Source organism: Lissotriton vulgaris, chromosome 4_1 (assembly GCF_964263255.1).
Source record: "Lissotriton vulgaris chromosome 4_1, aLisVul1.2, whole genome shotgun sequence".
Classification (NCBI taxonomy): Eukaryota; Metazoa; Chordata; class Amphibia; order Caudata; family Salamandridae; genus Lissotriton; species Lissotriton vulgaris.
The window spans coordinates 799,996,166-800,016,483 of NC_141691.1; the positions used below are offsets into that span (position 1 = coordinate 799,996,166).

The 20,318-nt window shown below is 43.1% G+C and overlaps 1 protein-coding gene across 2 annotated transcripts in view; it reads right to left on the bottom strand.

The window, feature by feature from the left end:
• Positions 1-11,224: 11,224 nt before the first annotated feature.
• ACOT13 (acyl-CoA thioesterase 13) overlaps positions 11,225-20,318 on the bottom strand; it is a 55,771-nt gene continuing 46,677 nt past the window's right edge. For both annotated transcript variants that reach the window (XM_086965129.1, XM_086965130.1), the window contains exon 3: positions 11,225-12,941. In XM_086965129.1, the coding sequence (XP_086821255.1) occupies positions 12,785-12,941 (157 nt within the window). In that variant the 3' untranslated portion in view covers positions 11,225-12,784. The remainder of the gene's footprint in view (positions 12,942-20,318) is intronic.

Below are 20,318 nucleotides of genomic sequence, written 5' to 3' on the forward strand. Positions count from 1 at the left end.
GGGTCTATTCCGACGGCTTTCCTGGAGCGCCCTCCAGTGTCGTATTTCTATTTAGAGAAACGCGGGCGGTAATTAGGGTCCGCGTTGAAAAATAAACAAATAAACAATGCGCGCGCTACATTATTTTAAACAAGCAGCGCGGCGGGACTATTGAAGTCAATGTTGACCACAGAGTTTTCAAGAGAGGTACTACTTCTCAGTTTTCAGGGTCTAAAGCACTATGAAATACAGCGTGGCGGTTAGCTCGCTTGTTGCCATGTGGTTGTCATACCTTTTCGCTTTGCAGTGTTCACCACTTCCTCATTCCTTCACACGGAGTTACAGGGATTCTGTTCCCTCGGTATCTCCAAGAGGGCGACTCCTCCTCTACACACAAACTGCTGTGTAGGCTGTGTCTCCATTTTACGCCATTGTGGCAAAATTCATCTCCTTCTACAACATTATTGCAGGCTACACAAGTACCACATTTATGGTGACCTGTGAGGCTATGAATAGATATCATTATCGAATGGACATCAGGTCCCATAATGCAGCAGTACGGCAATGTAAAATTCCCCACCGCTGACAGCCTTTGCATTTTAGATCGTGTTTTACTGCATTGTGATTTTTAAAAAACTTTGGGGGCTTTTACCTTTAGAATTTAAAGGGAATTGATTTTAGGTACACTGACACCTCTAAACACTCTACCTCCTTGATACAGCCTCGCCCAGCCGATCTTTACTCCCGGCTCGAGGCGGCGGCGGGCGCCATCTTGGGTGTGGGCAGGGGCAGCGCTCTAGTCGCGCCGGCCTCCCACCCTCCTCATCACCTATAAAATGTGCGTAGGGTTCAGACGGCGCAGCGGGCGCGCCGGATGCGCGCCGAAGCCGCGCCAAAGCCAAGCCCGTCTGCGCCCGTCCGCGACCGGCCGGAACCAGGGGCCCAGACCCCTGTTCCGCGGGCGTGCGGCAGGCAAACTTATACAAGTAAGAGGCTGAGAGACCTATGTCCCGTTTTACCTACTCACTGTCATCACTTGATGGAGCCCTTGGACCTAGGTCCATGTCCTCATTGTTCATTTAGTGGTAGCTGCTTAGTGCCAGTAGTTCCTGACTCTGATTCGATTCTGGCTAAAGGGGGTCTCCTAAATTGTAGATCCATCAGCAAACACACTCTTCAGCTGTGGGATCTCTTACTGGATGAGGACATGCAGATACTGTTCCTAACTGAGACCTGGTTGGGAGAACACTCTGACCCGGATGTACTGGACACCATCCCTCCTGGCTACACCCTCCACAGACTGGACAGGACAATAGGAAGGGGAGGCGGGATTGCCATTATTGTCAAACACCCGTTCGAGTGTATTCTAAAGCCAGTAAAAATTGATGACTGCGAAGCTGGTGAATTTAGTATCAAACTGACGCAACATGACACTATCTCTGGCATCCTTATCTATAGACCCCCTGGGTCCCTGGGAAACTTCCATAGTAGCCTACTTGAAGGGGCTACTCAGACCGCCATCAAACACAATAAGGTTCTGGTACTGGGTGACCTGAACCTACACCTAGAGGACCCCGTACAGAAGGAGGCAGAGGATGTTCGCCTTGTATTACAAGAACTACAGCTAACCTTGCTAAGTACAGCAGCGACACATCAGAGGGGTCACTGTTTAGACCCTATCTTTGCGAGCTGGGACAAAATAAAAGTACTTACCCCTCGTCAGCTCCCTTGGACTGACCACTTTCTGGTCCCTTTTCAATGTTTTTATCAGACCGCTAGGACTAAAGACAATGGGGAAGGATACATTATGAAACGCAAATGGAGACAATTCTCCAAAGAAAACTTTGTAGGTGCCATCCAGAAAGCTCAACTAATAAGTGCCCTGGATAGTGATCAGGCGAACAAGGAATTTAACCTACTTGTTACTGCCACTCTGGATGAGCTAGCTCCCATGTGTAAAGGTAAAGTCAGAGATGGCAGACAACGCACTGCCCCATGGTTCACTACCGAACTCCAGCAAATTAAATCTAAATGCAAAAAGCTAGAAAGGACCTGGAGAAGGAACCCGAGTGAGCAAGCAAAAAATAGCTATAGCTCAGCACACCGGAGCTATCAATATGCGGTGCGTAGAGCAAAAGCCAAATATTTTCAGACTCGTATTGAGGATGCCGAGAGCTCCTCGTGGGAACTGTTTAAAATATATAAAGAAATATCTCTGGTCTCTAGCTCCAATACCCCCATAAAATCTTCCTAGGAGGAATGCAATAAAGTCGCTGACTTTTTCTCTAGTAAAGTTAAAAAGATTTATGCCTCATTTTCTCAAATACCAGATAAGGGCACAGATTTCAGAGCAGACAGCTCATTGGCAGCCCCGGATTCCTCACTCCTAACCTTCGAGTTTCCCGCAGCTGACAAGCTAATAAACATCTGTTGGAGTGTGAAGTCCGGCTCCCCTAATGATCCGGCCCCTGCCTGGGTCATATCAGAGGGCATGACAGCCTTGGAACCTCACATTAGACACGTCCTACAAACCTCCTTTTCCACTCAGCAAGTCCCTAGGGAGTGGAAGAAGGCTATAGTACTGCCAATAAGGAAAAAACCCAATGTCAGCTTGGAGGTACTAGAAAACCTTAGACCCATTTCCTTATTGCCGTACGTGGCGAAGGTAGCCGAGAAGGTGGTTAATGCTCAGCTCACGGAGCACCTGGAAAAATGTAACTTACTCCATCCCTCTCAATCAGGATTTAGGGCGGGCTACTCTACGGAGACGGCCCTCCTAAGAGCCACTGAGACTCTAAGAGCAGGGGCAGATGCTGGTCATACAATGGCCCTGATCATGCTCGACCTAAGCGCGGCTTTTGACACCGTAGCGCACTCCATCTTGCTACGGTGTCTGAACGAAGCTGGGGTCGTTGGTCCTGCGCTGGGCTGGCTGCAATCTTTCCTTACGGAGAGATGTTTCCAGGTTCAGCAGGGGACCTGCCGCTCAGGGGAGATGTCACTAGACCAGGGAGTGCCTCAGGGCTCTGCTCTGAGCCCTACTCTTTTTAACTTATACATGGCCTCTCTGGCGAAAGTTGTACACTCTTTTGGGGTGGAATTAGTGTCGTACGCTGACGACACTCAGCTGCTGATCTCCCTATCGCAGAGTACCTCCAACACCCCTAAAAATTTTAAATCCTCTATGCAGGCATTAGCAGAGTGGATGGATGCCCATTGCCTAAAACTCAATGGCTCTAAAACAGAGGTGCTGGTGGTAGGGGGAAAAAGGGAAAAATGGTCGGATGAGTGGTGGCCTTCATGTCTGGGCCCTACCCCCATACCATGTCAGGAGGCCAAGAATCTGGGAATTTGGATGAATCCCTCGCTCTCATACGAAGGCCACATAAGGCGCCTTGTGGGCAAATGTTTTGGAGTCCTAAAGACCCTAAACAAAACCTTAGACCTCCTCCCTTTATCGGCCAGAAGAACACTAACGCAGGCACTGGTGACCTCGCGGTTAGATTATGGCAACATTCTGTTCCTTGGGGCAACCGAGGGCAGCATAGGTCGCCTACAAGTCATACAGAACTCCGCCGCCAGACTGGTGTTAAGAAGACCCAGGAGAGCTAACTCGAAATTGGCGCTGGATGCGCTTCATTGGCTGCCGGTAAAGAAGCGTGTGCTATTTAAGTGCCTCCTTTTTTGCCACCGTATTGTCTGGGACAAGTCACCGACATATCTGAAGGAGCTAGTTAGCCGATATGAACCTACTAGGACCCTCCGTTCAGAGGGTACCGGTTTGCTGACAGTCCCCAGGATCAGGAAGGCGAGAATAGGTGGACGTTCCTTCGCGCTACTAGCAGCTCAAAATTGGAACAAACTACCTCCTGTGTTAAGACTGGAGGGCAATGAACTGCGGTTTAGGGCTCTGCTCAAAACACACCTATATACTGCATAGAGTCTGGGTTTTCTATGCTGTTTCACCGGTAGCTTAGCGCGGGGACACGCCGTGATGGCGTTACTGAGCGCTCTATAAGCTCTTTATTATTATTATTATTATATACTCATCCTAGTCACTCATGCAAAGAATCAATCACAGTTTAAATTACTCACCTACACAGTTATACACACACCACCTCATTTATTCAGACAGATAGTAACGCATACTTAGTCTCTTATAAATCACTGATACAACTATACACTCATACATATACAACCACTCACACAATCACTGATTCTCACATACATTAATTTCTATACACCAACTCTCACATACACTGCCTTCTACATATGTACTTAGCTGGACATGTGCACTGAGATATCCATTCACTCACCAAGACGGCCATTCACATACTTATCCACCCATACATATTTTTCCACATGCACTCTTAAACTCCTACATCCTGTCAATCAACCTATTGCACATCTATGCACAGAGTCACACACCCCCATCCAACCACACGCACGTCTTGTATTTTAATGGAAACTGATTCATATGACTCTGTACGATAGGAAGCTCGGAGCAGAAAGAAGGTGGCAATAGAAAAGCTTGTCACGGAAGACTAAATCAGTTTCCATTAAAATACAAGACGTCCACATCCTGGGGGGAATGCAAGGTCCAGCAGATCCAGGAGAGCTTGAACCATAAAGTATAAAGAGGGGACAAGAAGAATCGAATGAATGGAAGTTCTATAAAATGGATAGCACTCGAGATCAGAGGCTATAAACGAACAACATAGGCTATTTTGTGGAACCTCATGTAAAGCGCTCTGATACCTTCGGGTCTAGCCAGCGCTATATAAAACTCTTTAAATAAATAAAATAAAAGGCAACAGTCCTTGAAAAAAATTGTTCTTACAAGAGGATGTACTCCGGAATTTAACGCAGGAACACCATACGACTCTCCAAACCGAATATAGATCCAACAGAATTTATATAGAAGGACTATTTACAATGACCTAACGAGATAGAAATCTTTTTGTCTTGATAAAGATGGGAGAAGTGTGAAGATACCATTGAAACGCATTGATGCTTTGTAAATGACAATCTCTAAGGGTTTATTGCTTTGGTATCAGACAAATATAAGTTTGACCACACTATTTTTACACTGATGTAGACAATATGTCCTCGCAAATGACTAAATTAGGAGTCTAGAATCGGGTTGTCTTTCATTAATGTGGCTGTATTTTTATGTTGATGAAATGGTGAAATATATGTTGAAATGTTTTTATGGAATGTGTTAATGTAATCTTTGGATCAATTTAATGATTTTTATGTGATTTTAATTAAAGAAACATTTCTGTACTGCTCTAACAGAAGTGTTAGATTTGTATTTATTTTTCTACTTGTTCGTTGAAGCAATTAAAATATTCTCTTGTATTGATTTTGCAGTCTAGTTATAAGTGTTTATAGTGTATAATCCATTCTAAGTGATTCCAAAGGGAATCCATTTGAAACTAATTACTCGTGTGCAGGTCTTTCCGACAATTGCTTTGACTAACTGCCAGGATACAGATGGAGTCAGTGTTGTAGGTAGCCCTGGAAGTGATAGATGGCCTTGAAACAAGGCAAAAAAGTGAAATGCTAGAGTTCTGCTTTCAGGCCTGGCAGAGTATCAAACTACGCATATTACTGAAAAGTGCATTGATGTTTTAATGGCATATAGGAGGCAATGCAAGAAGATTAGTAGTGCCCTCTCAAGAAGGATACCAATTACTAAGGGAACCACTTTCTCCACACCTAGATTCCAAAGCATTTTCGATGGGGGACCACCAGCCTGAGAGTAGGCTTGATGCCTGCACATGAGGCAGTTTCTGATCCTTCATTCGAACCTCATTAGAGGAACCTTCCTCCTTTTGGCCCGTGGCGGCCAGCAGAGTGCAGGGATTGTAGATAGCTCTGGCCACAGTATAAACTTTCTATCAGGTTGAAAGCAACTGTGTGCAGGTATCCAGGGAAGCACACAGAGGTTCACGTCCTCGGTCTGTATTACGTTAAGTGCCCTGGGGGTGCAACGGGCGTGTTAGCTTGCTTTGTATGTCCCGAGGGCACCTTGGTATTATAGGAGGGGCCACAGATGCTTTTGTGGCCCTTTTGTAATACTGATAATGCTGGCACACATATACCAAAAGTGCAAAAAAACGATGGATTTGGGCCCAGATCTTTGGACTGGGGTGAGTGTGTGACATTGATCCACATTCGGTCCATCACCTGTTGTGTTTGCATATTCCGCCCTAAGTGTGCTGGGGATGCCCAGACGTGGGTCCCAGGCACTCCACATCACTGGAGTCAAGCTAGCCGGGCTGATGAGGTATTACCTCGAAACCGGTCCGGTCCTCGGATGCTTGATTCCGTTCTGGGAAGGACATGGCTTTTGTAGTTCGGACTGGACTGTTCCCATGGGGCACAGGGTCAGAGCTGATTTGCATATCGCCATTGTCTAACCCAGGGTGGTATGTAGTGCAAAAAAATGATGGATTTGGGCCCAGATCTTTGGACTGGGGTGAGTGTGTGACATTGATCCACATTCGGTCCATCATCTGTTGTGTTGGCACACATATGCAGCAGCGGTATCTTGAGAGGATTTTCCCTCATTTGCATTGAGACGTGGCACACAGTCAGCCCTCAGGAGGGGTAAGGGGGTCCCATGGACACCACCACTACAGGCGGGTGCAGTCACTCACTCACTCACTGCAATGAGACCCCTCTCCCCTCTTGAAAGTACAGTTGGATTGTCGCCTGCACTGAGAAGCACAGAGCAACTTGTAAAGAGCTGCTTCGTATTTCACTTGAATGTGCTGCAACTGCACTGAGGGCAGCTCCAGTTTGCGGCTACTCTGAGGGCAGCACATTCACTATAACAGGGTGCACTTTCTCTGTTTGTGCCCAGCGCACCTTTTGAAGGGCGTGCCATGGTGCAAACAGGTAAAGTGCGTCCTGTGAGTAATACAGCCTCAGGTGGCTCTTTTTGTAACCAAGGTAACTTTACCAAGTTTGAGCGTAGACTTGTACCTCTGCTATTGCTACTAGCTAAACAAAGTGTTGTCATGGCAAGGATGAAGGGTTCCCCCCCCCCCTTGTTAAGCATTGGTTGTGAGATGCAGCCCTTTTTAACGACTCAGCTGATTGTTATGCAGCTACGATCTGACCGCAACCGACCTAAAGACGTTTGGGGGCCTCAACTACATTATGTTGAGCCATAGGTGGCATCTGAATGATATTGGACATTGGGAGTCTAGTTTTGTATTGTATACCCTATTGATTAGACTGTACTCACCTAAACGTGATAACTGAAGAGGAATCATTGCATTAGAGATGAAAGAAACATGGAGAATTATCCGATTGCTGTTGTTAGGTGTAGGATTATTTTTAACATAATAAATAGTTATAAAAAACATAATTCCTGAAGCATGGCAGGACCGACTTCGGTAGCAATTGGGTATGATCTGAAAAAACAGTGGCAGACTAGAGAACGACAAGCGAGTAATAGCATCACATCTCTTATAGATGTAAAAAGGAAGGCCCACTTAACAGAGCCATCGGATATTCAGTGTGCTTTCCTTAAACACTATGAAATAATATAACACACTCCGCAACAGGTGGATATCACACGACGCAAGCACTTTTTAGTTAAGCTTTCTATTCCACAGCTACAAAATGATCAAGCACAAACTTGAGTAGCTAAGTTTTCTTTAGAAGAGGTAGAGAAGGCTGTGAAATCATTAGCCAATGGTAAGTCGGATGGGGAAGACTGTATGCCGGTAGAACTATATAAATGAGTTACACCGATCTTAAATATGGAAATTCTAGAATTTGCAAATCATATTTTAAAAGGAAGGGAGCTTCCCTCATCTTTTCATACTGCGATCGTAGCTATTTTTTTGAGAAAGCCAAATATAAATATAAATATATATATATATATATATATATATATATATATATATATATATATATATATATTCTCCAAAAATGCCCCTGCATTGAAGACGCACTCCTCCAGCCAGTAAGTTAACAAACTTTTATTTTTGCTAGGAACAGGATTTCAGCTCTGGGGCCCACTGGAGGGCTATTATCGGTCCAGGAAGGGTTTCAAAGGCACAAAACCACTGGAGGTAAAATTGAGCATGAAATGGAAACTACAAGTTCCAGCGTGCAATTGTACTTGACTTAATTGAAAACGGCACACCGGAGGCCTAAATAAATTAATTGAGCACGCAGGGAACTGTGGGTATGTGCTAAGAAAACGTGCTTTTGAATCTGCCTCTGAGGAAAGAGCATGAATGCTCTGAAACGCGTAAGGCAAATGGACTTAAAAGTGGAGCTGAAATCCTGTTCCTAGCAAAAATAAAAGTTTGTTAACTTACTGGCTGGAGGAGTGCGTCTTCAATGCAGGGGCATTTTTGGAGAATATATATATATATATATTAACTCTTATAGACCGATTAACTTATTAAACGTAGACTATAAGATCTTCACTAAACTTTTAGCTAAACGAATGAGTAATATTATGGGATCTATTATTCATCCTGGTGATCAACGTGGTTTTGTGGCAGGCAGGCAGCTATTCTGTAATACAATTCTTTTAATAGAGACCCTAGACTATATGTTACAAAAAAAAAGTGCCTGTGCAGGTCATGTTTTAAGACGCTGAAAAGGCTTTTGATTTAGTGTGTTGAGAAAGCCTTTTCACGATTCTTAAGGAGTTTGGGTTTCCCAAACTCCCTTATTATTATTATTATTATATAAAGAGGCCACTGAACAAATAATCATTAAATCCAGCAATACCAGCACTTGAAAAGTAAACAGGAGCGCGCAACAGGGTTGCCCCCTGACGCCAATAATCTATGCCCTGTTTATAGAACCTTTGGCAATAGCCATCGGAATCAATAAAAAATTCCCTGGCACCAATTAGGGGGTTATATAATATTAAATCATATGCCGTTGATATTGCCCTATTTCTGAAACCTGAAATAGACATTCAGGAGAAAGTTTTTTAAATTTTTCAAGAATAAGGAGGTTATAAGATAAATAAGTTAAAAACAGAGATTTTACTATGTAATTGTGTACAAGACACCTTAGTTTTTGAATTTCATCCATTAATCGATACAAGGCATAAACATCATTTAGGGATATATGTTTCTGAGAACGTTAATGATCTGTATACATTGAACTATTTCCCCTTCATTAACAAGATGAAGTAATTGTTTGCAAAATGATCACACTTACCAATTTCGATAATAGGACGTGCTTTCCTTAATTCGTATGTCTTTTTGCCTTTATGTAATTGTTTGTTTTCTGCTATCCCATGGGCTTTACAGATGACATTTTTGAAAGAGTTAGGAGGGTCTGTTTGGGTCAAGTGGGAACTTGGATGGCACAGAACTGTTTAAAGCTAAATTCCAGCAACATTTTCGGCAACAATCCTATTTTCTGGACCCCAGCCTGTTGGCCAAACTCCTTAGGACCACTGCCCTCCCCGACTAGGAAGGTGTAGAACCTGGTAGTATGGGTTGATGAGACACTTTGTTTCAAAGACCAGGTGAACACCATGGCATCTACTACTTCTTACTTTCTCAGATCGTGTAAAAAAGTAATGCCTCTACTACCTAAAGGCGCACAACAAATGGTGGTGACTTCATTAGTAATGTCCATATTAGACTATTGTAATAGTCTTTAACTCAAGCTACAAGAAGGATCAATGAATTAACTACTAAATCTGATGAACACAGCAGCCAGACTCCTTACAGGCACTCCTAAGTATGTATTGGTCACAGCAGAGATCAAAAAACTTCACTGGCTACCAGTTAGGAAGCGCACCCAGTCCAAGGCTCTATGTCTGTTTTTCAAAACTCTTCAGGGAGCGGGGCCAGACTTTGTAAAACAACACTTCCGCTAGTACTCACCAAAAAAAGCACTCCGGTCATCTGATGCTAAATTGGTGAGGATGCCCCTGATGAAAAAAGCTAACTGGCGTGGTAGAAGTTTCATCATCAATGCAGCCAAGGCTTGAAATACCCTCCAAATACATCGAAGACGCATGACCAATCTAATGGCCTTTAGGAAGGCTTTAAATAATTGGCTTTTCACAAATTAGGTCGCGCAATACACCAATCGCTTGACTCCCTGGGTGGTCTTCACAATAGCGCCAGGACACCTTCAGGTAACAGTTGCACTTGACAAATGCAGTTAACATCTTATCATTGGTCTCACCTACAAAACCACCCTCTGCAGAACTACACAAACCACCTGTAAAAACTGCCCCTAGGACATTCCCTTAAGGATGGATGCCAGTTTTGTGAGGTTATGATGAAAAACGTATTTAGCTGGACCAAGACTCCTGCTGGCTTTGCTCATTAATGCAGCACCACGCCTTCAACAGGAAGAAGCTGGATGAAGGAATGCCGCATTCCTGGGAGTGTGTAGAAATGAATGTAAAATATGTGCTTTCTGGCACAAAACATCCCTCCCCCAGCATCACTGACCAAACGCGGCAATATATAGCTTAAAAAACGAGTGTTTACTGTACCCCCCTTAAAGATCTAAGAGTCTGGTGCATCGAGGGTGAGGCACAAACACTAGAAACAGGAAGAGGAGCCGGCACAGCAAACTGGAAGTTGGGGTGCTGGCAATCTAGCAACACCTGAAATGGCTGTGTGTGCGTTCGCTCCGCAGCTGCCTTTTACACATGATGCTCTTCTCCACATACTGTTGGTACTAGACCATTACTTCTAGTGTACTACACTTTCACTGTGGTCATGAGTTGCGTCCATTTGGAAGCCACATTAAAATTGACATAGTTCACAGTAGATGTGATTGGAAGTGGAAGCCACGTGACACCCCTAGTGTTGGTGGATGACCCATAATTCATTGTTCCCCTGGTGTTTGAATAACCTTTTATTCCAGCTTGAAGTAACTGTTGGCCTGCTTTCATAACACCTGAAATTATTAAAGTAATAAAAGTGGCCACTACCAATAACTGTGCTCGTACTTTGGAATTCACTCTTAATAAGTCTCCACAAAACTCTCAACAAGAGCAACCAATGCGAATGAAATTGCTAAAATTATTTTTATGGTTTTATCAATCTCGGTCAATATGTCAGGATTTACTCTGCTCTACTTTCCCATTTAGACTATCTGTCAATTTACATTGTGCGCCTTTCTCTTTATAATACAAATTGCCAACCTGAATGCATCTCAGAACTAGATTTATTACATGCAACCCCGGAATTCATATTTGTTTCACGGACAAGTGAGACCACAGCAGTTTCCTTCAAATAACATACTTTTATTTCCAATTTTCAAGTTTATTAATAGTCTGATAAGGTGCAATTGCAAATTTATAAAAACATTCTTCACACAATTACAGTCAACGGTTAGAGAATAAAACAAGTCAACGGATTCGTAACAAATGCACTTTAGAGGAGAGTTCGTTATGCCATAAGACGATTTATTGAAACAGTACAACTCAAACGGCTTTGTCACGTGTTCACTGTTGCGAAAATGACTAAACTCCATTTTGCCCCATTTTGGCGCTAGAGTCCTTACAAGTCGGTTTTGAGGTTTTGCAACTTTTCGTAAAGACTGCACCAGGCAAAAATGGAGCAAACCTGTTTTGTGCTAAGTCTGCTTTTGTGCACAGAAAACATTTTGCATACTTACTTTATCTTAAGCAAATTACAAGCAGTCTGTACCAATTCTTGTTATGTAAGTATCCTTGGAGGCACAAAAGTGGTTTGTTCTTTTTTGCCCTCATGCAAAACTTCCTTATAAAAGCCGGACTGTGATTTGTAGGTTTTTATTGACACCACCACATTGGTCTACTCCATCTTTTTATTCCATGCGGCAAAATTTCATACGATGTGGCCCAAAGTATAAATAGTATCAAAATCAGTAGCTCCACACATGACAAAAAACGGAATTTGAGCTCTAGTTAGATGAAAACAAGTTACAGTAAACCATATCTGTTCTTTTGTCTCTAAAATACGTTTTACCCTCCTCCGTGTTTATGAACATGGAACCGAACAGTCAAGTAAAAGCACTACAATGGCCATGTAATCATTACCTTCAAGTCCCCCGCAAACACTTAGAAACAAAGTGACAAAACGTTTTGCGCACAAACAAAATAAGCGCCAAATTAAAGCATAAATGGCAGATCATAATTCACAGAATTCGGACCGTCAAACATTTACATCGCTAGAAATAATGAGCCATTGTGGAAAATCTCCATGTCATATGTTTTTTTTCCACGCACTTAGTTACTTTAGAGATACTTGTGCTCAAAACATTTAAGAGAGTCTAATGCTATCGGTTGTGCTTTGGCTAAGTCATCTGCTCCTAAATGTCTGCGTACTAGATCTTACAAGCAGAAATGAGATTATTTTTATCTTTATTTTCTGTTTCTTATTATTCTTTTTATTATTTTCTTTTAATCTTTTGCTAAGTTTTTAATTAACTGAAACAAATAAACACTTCATACCATGCAATGTCCATGTTGTCCAGTCTTAAGTATTTGGTTAAAGGAGGGACTGTGTTTTTTCCCAGCACAATAACAGAGGGATGGCCATAGGGAAGGAGTTAACACCCACATAGTTGAAATTAGCTTCAAAGCATTTCTGATGTCCTCTCACTTTGGGTGAAAAATTTAACAATTTTAAGAATAGAAGCATCTCACACAGAAAAAACGTATAAATGCGAGAAAAAAAAGTCTAAACCAGTCAGAGATAATAGGAGGAAAAACAATAATGACACACGCGTGGATCTGTCAAGGTTCATGTGAAATGCCAAGCAAGTTTTCTTCAAATTAAAATTAGAAATGTGCTTGCCATTACTTTCCAATGTGCTTTGTGTGTCTTCCCTGTGCTATCAATTTCCCTGTAGCTTTGTCCGTGACATCTACTGTGGCAAAGGCCATGCTCCTTCCTTGCTTCAAAATCTGAGCAGTGATTAGCACTGAGTCTCCAATTTTAGCTGCATTCATGTACCTGAAAGAAGCAGGAGAAAATAAAGAAACATATATGAATTTTCAGGTGTGATGTCACAAACGTAGACAATTTATAAACAATGTACTTTTATAACCTATTTACGATACAATGCTTTAGTAAGTTAATAAAAACCATAACAATATTCCGAAAGACAGTTAACTTCCGAAGACATTTAAAATATTTAAAAAACAAATTTAGTGTCATAAAAAAAGAAACAGAACGGGACGTATTACTATATCATATAAGTAAATAGTGTACGATATGGCTATGACATCAGTTCTCTCTAGAAAGTGCATTAGTACAATTAAAAAGACAAATAAAAAATTGATTTTATAACAAAGGACTTAGTTACAGGGTATACTGAATCATCCCAGGAATAATTTGTAGTGTTCAAGGGCATACGTGGTCATAGTTTTATCAATAGATCACGGGGAGCCATGTTTATCCTTGGTCCCGTAATGCATAACAAAATGTCATCATCTTACAATTCAGCTGGGGGTCTACTGGATCAAAACCTTTAAGTGCAGCTGATCTGCAGGACCGAATGCCCCTGTTGTTGAAAACTGTTTAGAGTGAGTATAGCCTAACATTAGGGCTGGACTGTACCCTCCAAGCCAGGTCAAAGACTAATTTCCATGTTTTGTTTACCGCTTTGAGAGGCAAAGTAAGCAAAATAAGGACAGACTGGAATGTGACTCGGTTAAATTACCAGCGCAGGTATATGGAATTTTTGAAAAATAAACACTTGTCCAAGAGACAAAATATTACAGAAATCTACTTGTCCAAAATTAAAATCCAGCTGTCCCAACTACTGTGTAAATCATTTAAAAGGGTTAGCACTCATGCATTTGTAGTCAAATTCGAGTTCACATTTATGCTAGCACTCATCAGCTTGTTCACCCCCAACTCTTCAATAGTGAGCATCCGTGCTAATTCTTTGTCAGCAGTTGATTGCCTTCCAGTTTCTTCTCGCCACTGGTGCTAAACGTGGTTCCATTCTTTTCATTTCAAGTGATTCCATAGCCTTCCACTTACTTATAGGGTCTATCTCCCTTCATTTATTCTCTTATCCCAGTTAAGGCTTCATCCCTACTCATCTTACCACAGGTCCCATATTCTCTTCTCATTCACTCTCACTCAACAGGCTTCCTGTACCTTTGACTAATCTCCTACTATATGTACCTTTGTTGTCCCAGTCTCCTCTCCTCACCACTGGTTCCATAGTCCTTTTCCACGGTCACCACCGGGTCCATTCCTGCTTCCTCTCCAATATCTCACCTTAGACTCCAAAACCCCTTTTTCCGCTCTTGTTGACTCCCTTGCCCTCCAATGTTTCACAACAGGCAACCTATAGTTGATCTGTAGGTGGCTAGCAGAAAGGCTGTCAGCAGTCACCGCTTCCTATCCTCAGTCCCCTTGCTTTCTACCCTCCAAAAGATCTGCAAAGTGCCCCACGTAATCACAGTCCTAGAAACATCCTATAAAGAGACCCACTGGTCAAGGTTGGAACATGCAAAGCCTCATTTATGCCACGGATGCAGTAAAGGTAAGATGATAAAATGTAAATCAGGCCAGAATTTTTGTTTCAATAAAGTATATACACATACAAGTAGGAGTTTAGTGATACAACAATTTTAAGGATGCCCAAAGCATAAACTAAAATACAAACAGAATTAACACAGAGGAGGGTAGTGATCAAGAGGAACGGGTGTAGTATCATGGCTGGAGAACACGTTAGTGGTGGCAAAAAGCATGTGGAAGGAAGGTACTAATAGCACAGTGAGTGCAAGGCTTATCATGTGGAGAGGTGTGCCAGGCGGAGTAAGGCTTTTTTACATAAAGAGGGGTATACCCAATGGTACTGGGACCTGGGTGAAAATTGGTACGCTATAGGATGGCCCCAGTAACTAAGTACAAACTACGATTAAAAATGAAGAAACATATAAGTGAACATATGAATCTACACAGTGTCAAGCATGAGGGAATGTTATTTAAGCTCATGCGCGCTAGCGGTTTTCCCGCTGTGCGCTGAGTTTTTTAAAAACCAGCGTTACATGACTAGCTCAGCTCGTCATAAGCGTACGCCAGGCGTAACTCATGACGAGCTGAGCTCATCATGAGCGTCGAAGGGGTTAACCACATTACCACATCAAAAAACATTTGACGTATTTTTGAAAAATTTCAATCATCATAATTTAAACAAGAGGTGCCCAAAGGACAGAGAAAAGAAGGGAAGGGGGTGAATTGATGTGAGGATCGTGGTCATGTAAGAAAATGGAAAAGGAATTGAAATCAATAAATCATTTCGCTATTGGAATTTAGTCAGTATTTACAAGCCAAAGCTACATGGATTCGTATATACATTTCTACAGCACTATGCCCTATTCATGGAACACAGTATGAAATCTCTGTTGATACAAGGGCTAGTTGTCAGAAAAGAAATGTCGACGTTTCGACCCCGTGGAAACAACGTAGGTTTGTAGACACCTTACAGTGGGGTCTTCATCAGGACAGAGGTGTGTGTAGGAGGGCACCTAATGAAGGAAGTATAAAAATAAAAATCGGTACTAAGTAATCCAAAGGAATTCAATTACAGAGAAACCTGTTGCCTAGACAAATATTTACCAAAAGTCCTTCTACTAGGACATGGAGTGGTGTGGCTCACCGGTTAGAGGCGGCAGACCCGGAAGCAGAGAACGGCCGGGGACCAGGGTTCAATTCCCGACGCGGCAGGGTCGTGGACCAGGTTCAGCGGACTCGATAATTCTCGCCTCGGTGCCTACTCTAACCAGGGATCACACTCGGCAACTCTGGGCATTAGCTTGCCTCATCTCTACAACGGCCCCCCACATTCGCTGGGGATGCCTGGTTTCACCTTGGAGATACCCAGTAGGGACAATCTCACAGGGATAGCCAGGACGGGTTCCCCAGCAGTCTACAGCGCCACGACGCCTCAGGGCAGCAGTGCGCTTTACAAGACACATACACATACATACATACAATACATTACATTACATCATATGTAAGCAGGGCAGGGTAGCTCCTAGGGCGTAGAGAGCGACATCCACCCCAACAGGGAAATAAAAATTCAGTCAGAGCGCACTTATTGCTTCTAGTCAAAGACCAAATTATTCACGTACTAAAGTATGTAGGGCAAATAGCTTGTCCTTTCTTAGTATAAAACAAATGCCACTGCGAATTTTATAAGACTTTGTTGCCGCTTAAACATAGGAAATCAATCGGAATAAATCTATAAGAACAATGGGGGGGGGGAAGGATAGCACGGAGTGGGGAATTACTAAGTCTGATTCTTAGGCGGAGTAAGGCAGCAGAGGGGACCGGTCAGTTGTACGATTAAGCTGAGGGGCTGGTCATGGAAACCAGATAACACTGGCAGGGCAGGCCACAGATGAATGGGCATTTCAGCAGTGTAGTGGCAGCATGAGTGGGTGGAAGGCCAAGGACACGTAGCTGGCACTGAGAAAGACACTGTAATGTCAGCAAGCTGGAGAAAGAGAGAAGAGATGCTCCTGCTTTCAACTGGTGAAATAGAGCCCCATCACGCAGGTTGTAGGGCTGACAGGACAACCGAGACTCGAAGGGCGATCACATGACTATATTGAGGGAGCACTGAGGGAGCAAGGGAGACATATGGGAAATTGCAAATGATTGGACCCATGTGTCACCTGACTAGGACAGCAGCGACAGAGTGAGAAAACAAAAAGGAGATTGATGGAATGCTTGAATTAATCTCAGTGACTGGTCCGGGTCCATGGTCTTTTTTTACGCAATATGCCACTCTAGACAGAGATCAGCCAAGGAGTAACACTGCAGGAAGACAAGGAGGGTGTAAAAGAATGGTTCACAGGCGCACAGCAGAAAAGGGAATAGGGAAAACTGATAACATAGCTCAGTGGTAAGACACACCACTGACATCTGGTGGGATATGCAGGTCCATCATTAAAATCCCAAGCAAGGGAAACTTCATGTACCGTCCGTTCGAGATCAGCAAATAGAGAACAATCAAGCTGACCAACAACTGCATTGGTTATTTTTAGTGCATAGAAACATCAGATATGTGTTTGAAAGCGCAAAAAACAAGTTGTTAACAAGTGTGATAGATAGAAAGTACAGGGCTCAGGCATATGCCAGGACAATATGGACCACCTCAGCAAAGGGTAAGTGCAAGGGGTGGGGAAGAAAACTAAACCGGCAAGACAAAAAACACGCAGATTATGGACAGCAAGGAACAGGACGAGTATGGGAGGAACGAAAATCTGAGAACCGAACGAGAGCAGTTGGCTGGAGCACCGCACAAAGGAAGAGGCCAGTGTCACTGCTTGTGGTCGATGGATGCACAGACGAAGAGCCAGACATGGCCTCCTGGCCAGATGGCTCTGCAGCTCAATGCTTGCTGCTAACATGCAACAAGATCCAATGGTCTTGATGAAATCCCAGCAAAGCAGACTGCACAGTCCATCCTTCTGAGGGTCAGTAAATGGAGAACCATTTTACTGAGAGGCAGCAGAATATTACTTATAGTGTTTAGAAACCGCAAACGTGCTATATGAAGCACTCATTTTGTGGATTAAGAGGCAGGTATCAGGCAGAGGGCAAGGGCACAGCGATATGAATGATGTGATAGATCTTTGCCACAGCCAAGTTTAGTGCTCAAGGCGTCAGTAGAAATACTACAATAGGTGGAGGAAACAAAGCAAATTAGATAAACAAGCATTGGCAAAGTCAATAGGTCTTACCAGTGTTTTTTAGCCCCTTTGCACAGCATCTGGGATGCTGTGCAGCGTGGCTAGAGTAAAATAAAAAATAAAAAACAATTGATGCAGCCACCGCATTATTTTGTAGAATGCGAAAGCAACACGGGAAGATGGGGGTCCAGACAGCACACAAAAGCAATACGGAAAGAGCGTAAGGACGGGGAAGCAACACCGGGGGCTGGTGAGTGGAAGAAATGGGGAGAAGCACGTAGGTGAGTGCAATGGAGTGGGGGCTGGGACAGAGACTAATGCAGGGGAGAGAAGTATGAGATAGACTGCTCCAAAACACATACACTCTAATTAAGTGTTCAACACAAAAGAAAAAAGTAATGCTTGAAAAGCAAACCGTGGAAGCAGAAATAACAGCCAATCAAAGTGAGGGTAACAAGGCAATGCTCCACAAGACAAGCTGGGGCAGGACCAAGAAGCACACACAGAAGAGTGCCATGGAAAGTCAACTAATGATAAGCATTGGACGGGCTCCAAGCCCCTCTGTTCTTGGTATATGCCTTGCAATAGACAGTGCATGCGCTGTCTAATAGGCTCGACCTAAACAATTCAGATCTTGGAGTGCAGGGGAGAAGGGAAGCGCAGGAGCTAAGAAAATCCCAGCATAGAGTGAGAGCAGGTGACTGAGCAGTTCACAAAAGGTAAGACCACAGCTGTTCCTTATGGCCCACGCATGCAGAGTAGAAGTGCTGAATCAACAAAATGTCTCAATGGGTTAAGGCTCAACAGTGATGTGGCGTGATCTTCTGGTCAGGAGTTGAAATCCAAGCAAGGAAGACAGAAAATTTCATCCATGAAAGATTGATAAATAGAACTTCACTGAACAGCAACAACATCTGTAATTTATCACATTCAGAAACAAAAAAAGTGGGGTAAAAGGAGCCAAGTTAAAAACAAATTACTAGTATTATCTACAAGGAAACCTGAGGAATTTAAGGGTGTAGTGTATTGGCAAAATGGTGAAACAGCCCAAGCTCGATGAACAAGAGCAGAAAAGATCGAAAAAGAAAGCTAAGGCTGCATAAACACAGGGAGGTGAAGATGAGACAGAGAAGGACAGTGCTGTAAAAACAGCAAGAGGGAAAATGCTGATGCACTGAGGTCAGATGGGCAGGGGCTTACAGCAGCTGGAAGTCAGGGTGCAAAAAAAAAAAGAACTGTGTGTGGAGGGTAGGATTGAGAGGGGTTGAGGCACTATGTAGGAAGTAAACTATGGGGGGGGCGCTGGGGGGAGTGGAAATGCAATGGTTTAGATACCTGGGTCTCAACATAACTCCTACGCTTTCCTCCTGGTCCCAGGCTAATTCGCCTCATCTCTGCCAATCCATCTTAGCCGACTTCCAGAGGTGGAAATCCCTTCACATCTCCTGGCTGGGGGGTGTAAAATTATTAAAGAAGAATATGCTCCCGCGGATCCTTCATCTCTTCCAGACCTTGCCCACGTTGATTCAGCAAGATGATATTCTGCGTTTACAATGCAACATCCAAACCTTCATTTGGAATGGAAAATGGCCCCAGATAGCAAACATCCTGTTGATGCTCCAGCGGGAAAGGGGAGGCATGGTGTGCCACAATCTTCTTGAGTATTACTGGGAAGCCCATCTGTGTTATGTTTCCGAGTGGGTGATCCAACGACAATTGAGAAGCACTGGTTCCACATGGACCGAGCAGTGACGTGCTGGCCCCTGTAGGACCTGGCATAATGCTTACATTATAACAACAAGTGATACCTGGGGGTCAAAAAAATATAGTAAGTCAGACAGAATGGATCACAAAACCAGAACTACGCAAAAACACCAGTGAGAGTTTCATGCATACTAGTAACTGCAGGCCTAATTAAGGCTCTAGAGCATATGGAGAAAAATAGTTCCCATCAGAAGCCACACTGTACCGCCCTCTTTCTCATCATTTGGGTTCTCCTTACCCAGGAGACAAAACGGCCGGTCTGATGTTACCGTGACCGATAAATGTGACAAGTGGGTAGTGTGTTTTGTACAACAAATTAATTAAGTGGCTACTGAAAAAAAGCAGTGTATGGTGGTAAGAGTGAAAAGTGAGGGGTTTTATAATAAAATTAGGTGAATCGGGTAGAAAAACAAAATTTATTAGTATCTTCCAATCCCTAAGATTAAAAAGCAAGTGCAAGTGCGGGTTTGAAATAATAACCGCACTAAATGATGGTCAACATGTTTCTGCATTACATAGAATAGAGTTTCAAATGCATTCTTCAGGACCTTGTTAAACAACACTACTGCTTTAAATAAATAATGAAAAAATATCACCTGAGAGTCCCAGGTGTGTACTCAACCGTGGTGGGGTGAAGCCTCTCAACCATCACATATGGTATACGGTTGAGTACACACCTGGGACTCTCAGGTGATATTTTTTCATTATTTATTTAAAGCAGTAGTGTTGTTTAACAAGGTCCTGAAGAATGCATTTGAAACTCTATTCTATGTAATGCAGAAACATGTTGACCATCATTTAGTGCGGTTATTATTTCAAACCCGCACTTGCACTTGCTTTTTAATCTTAGGGATTGGGAGATACTAATAAATTTTGTTTTTCTACCCGATTCACCTAATTTTATTAT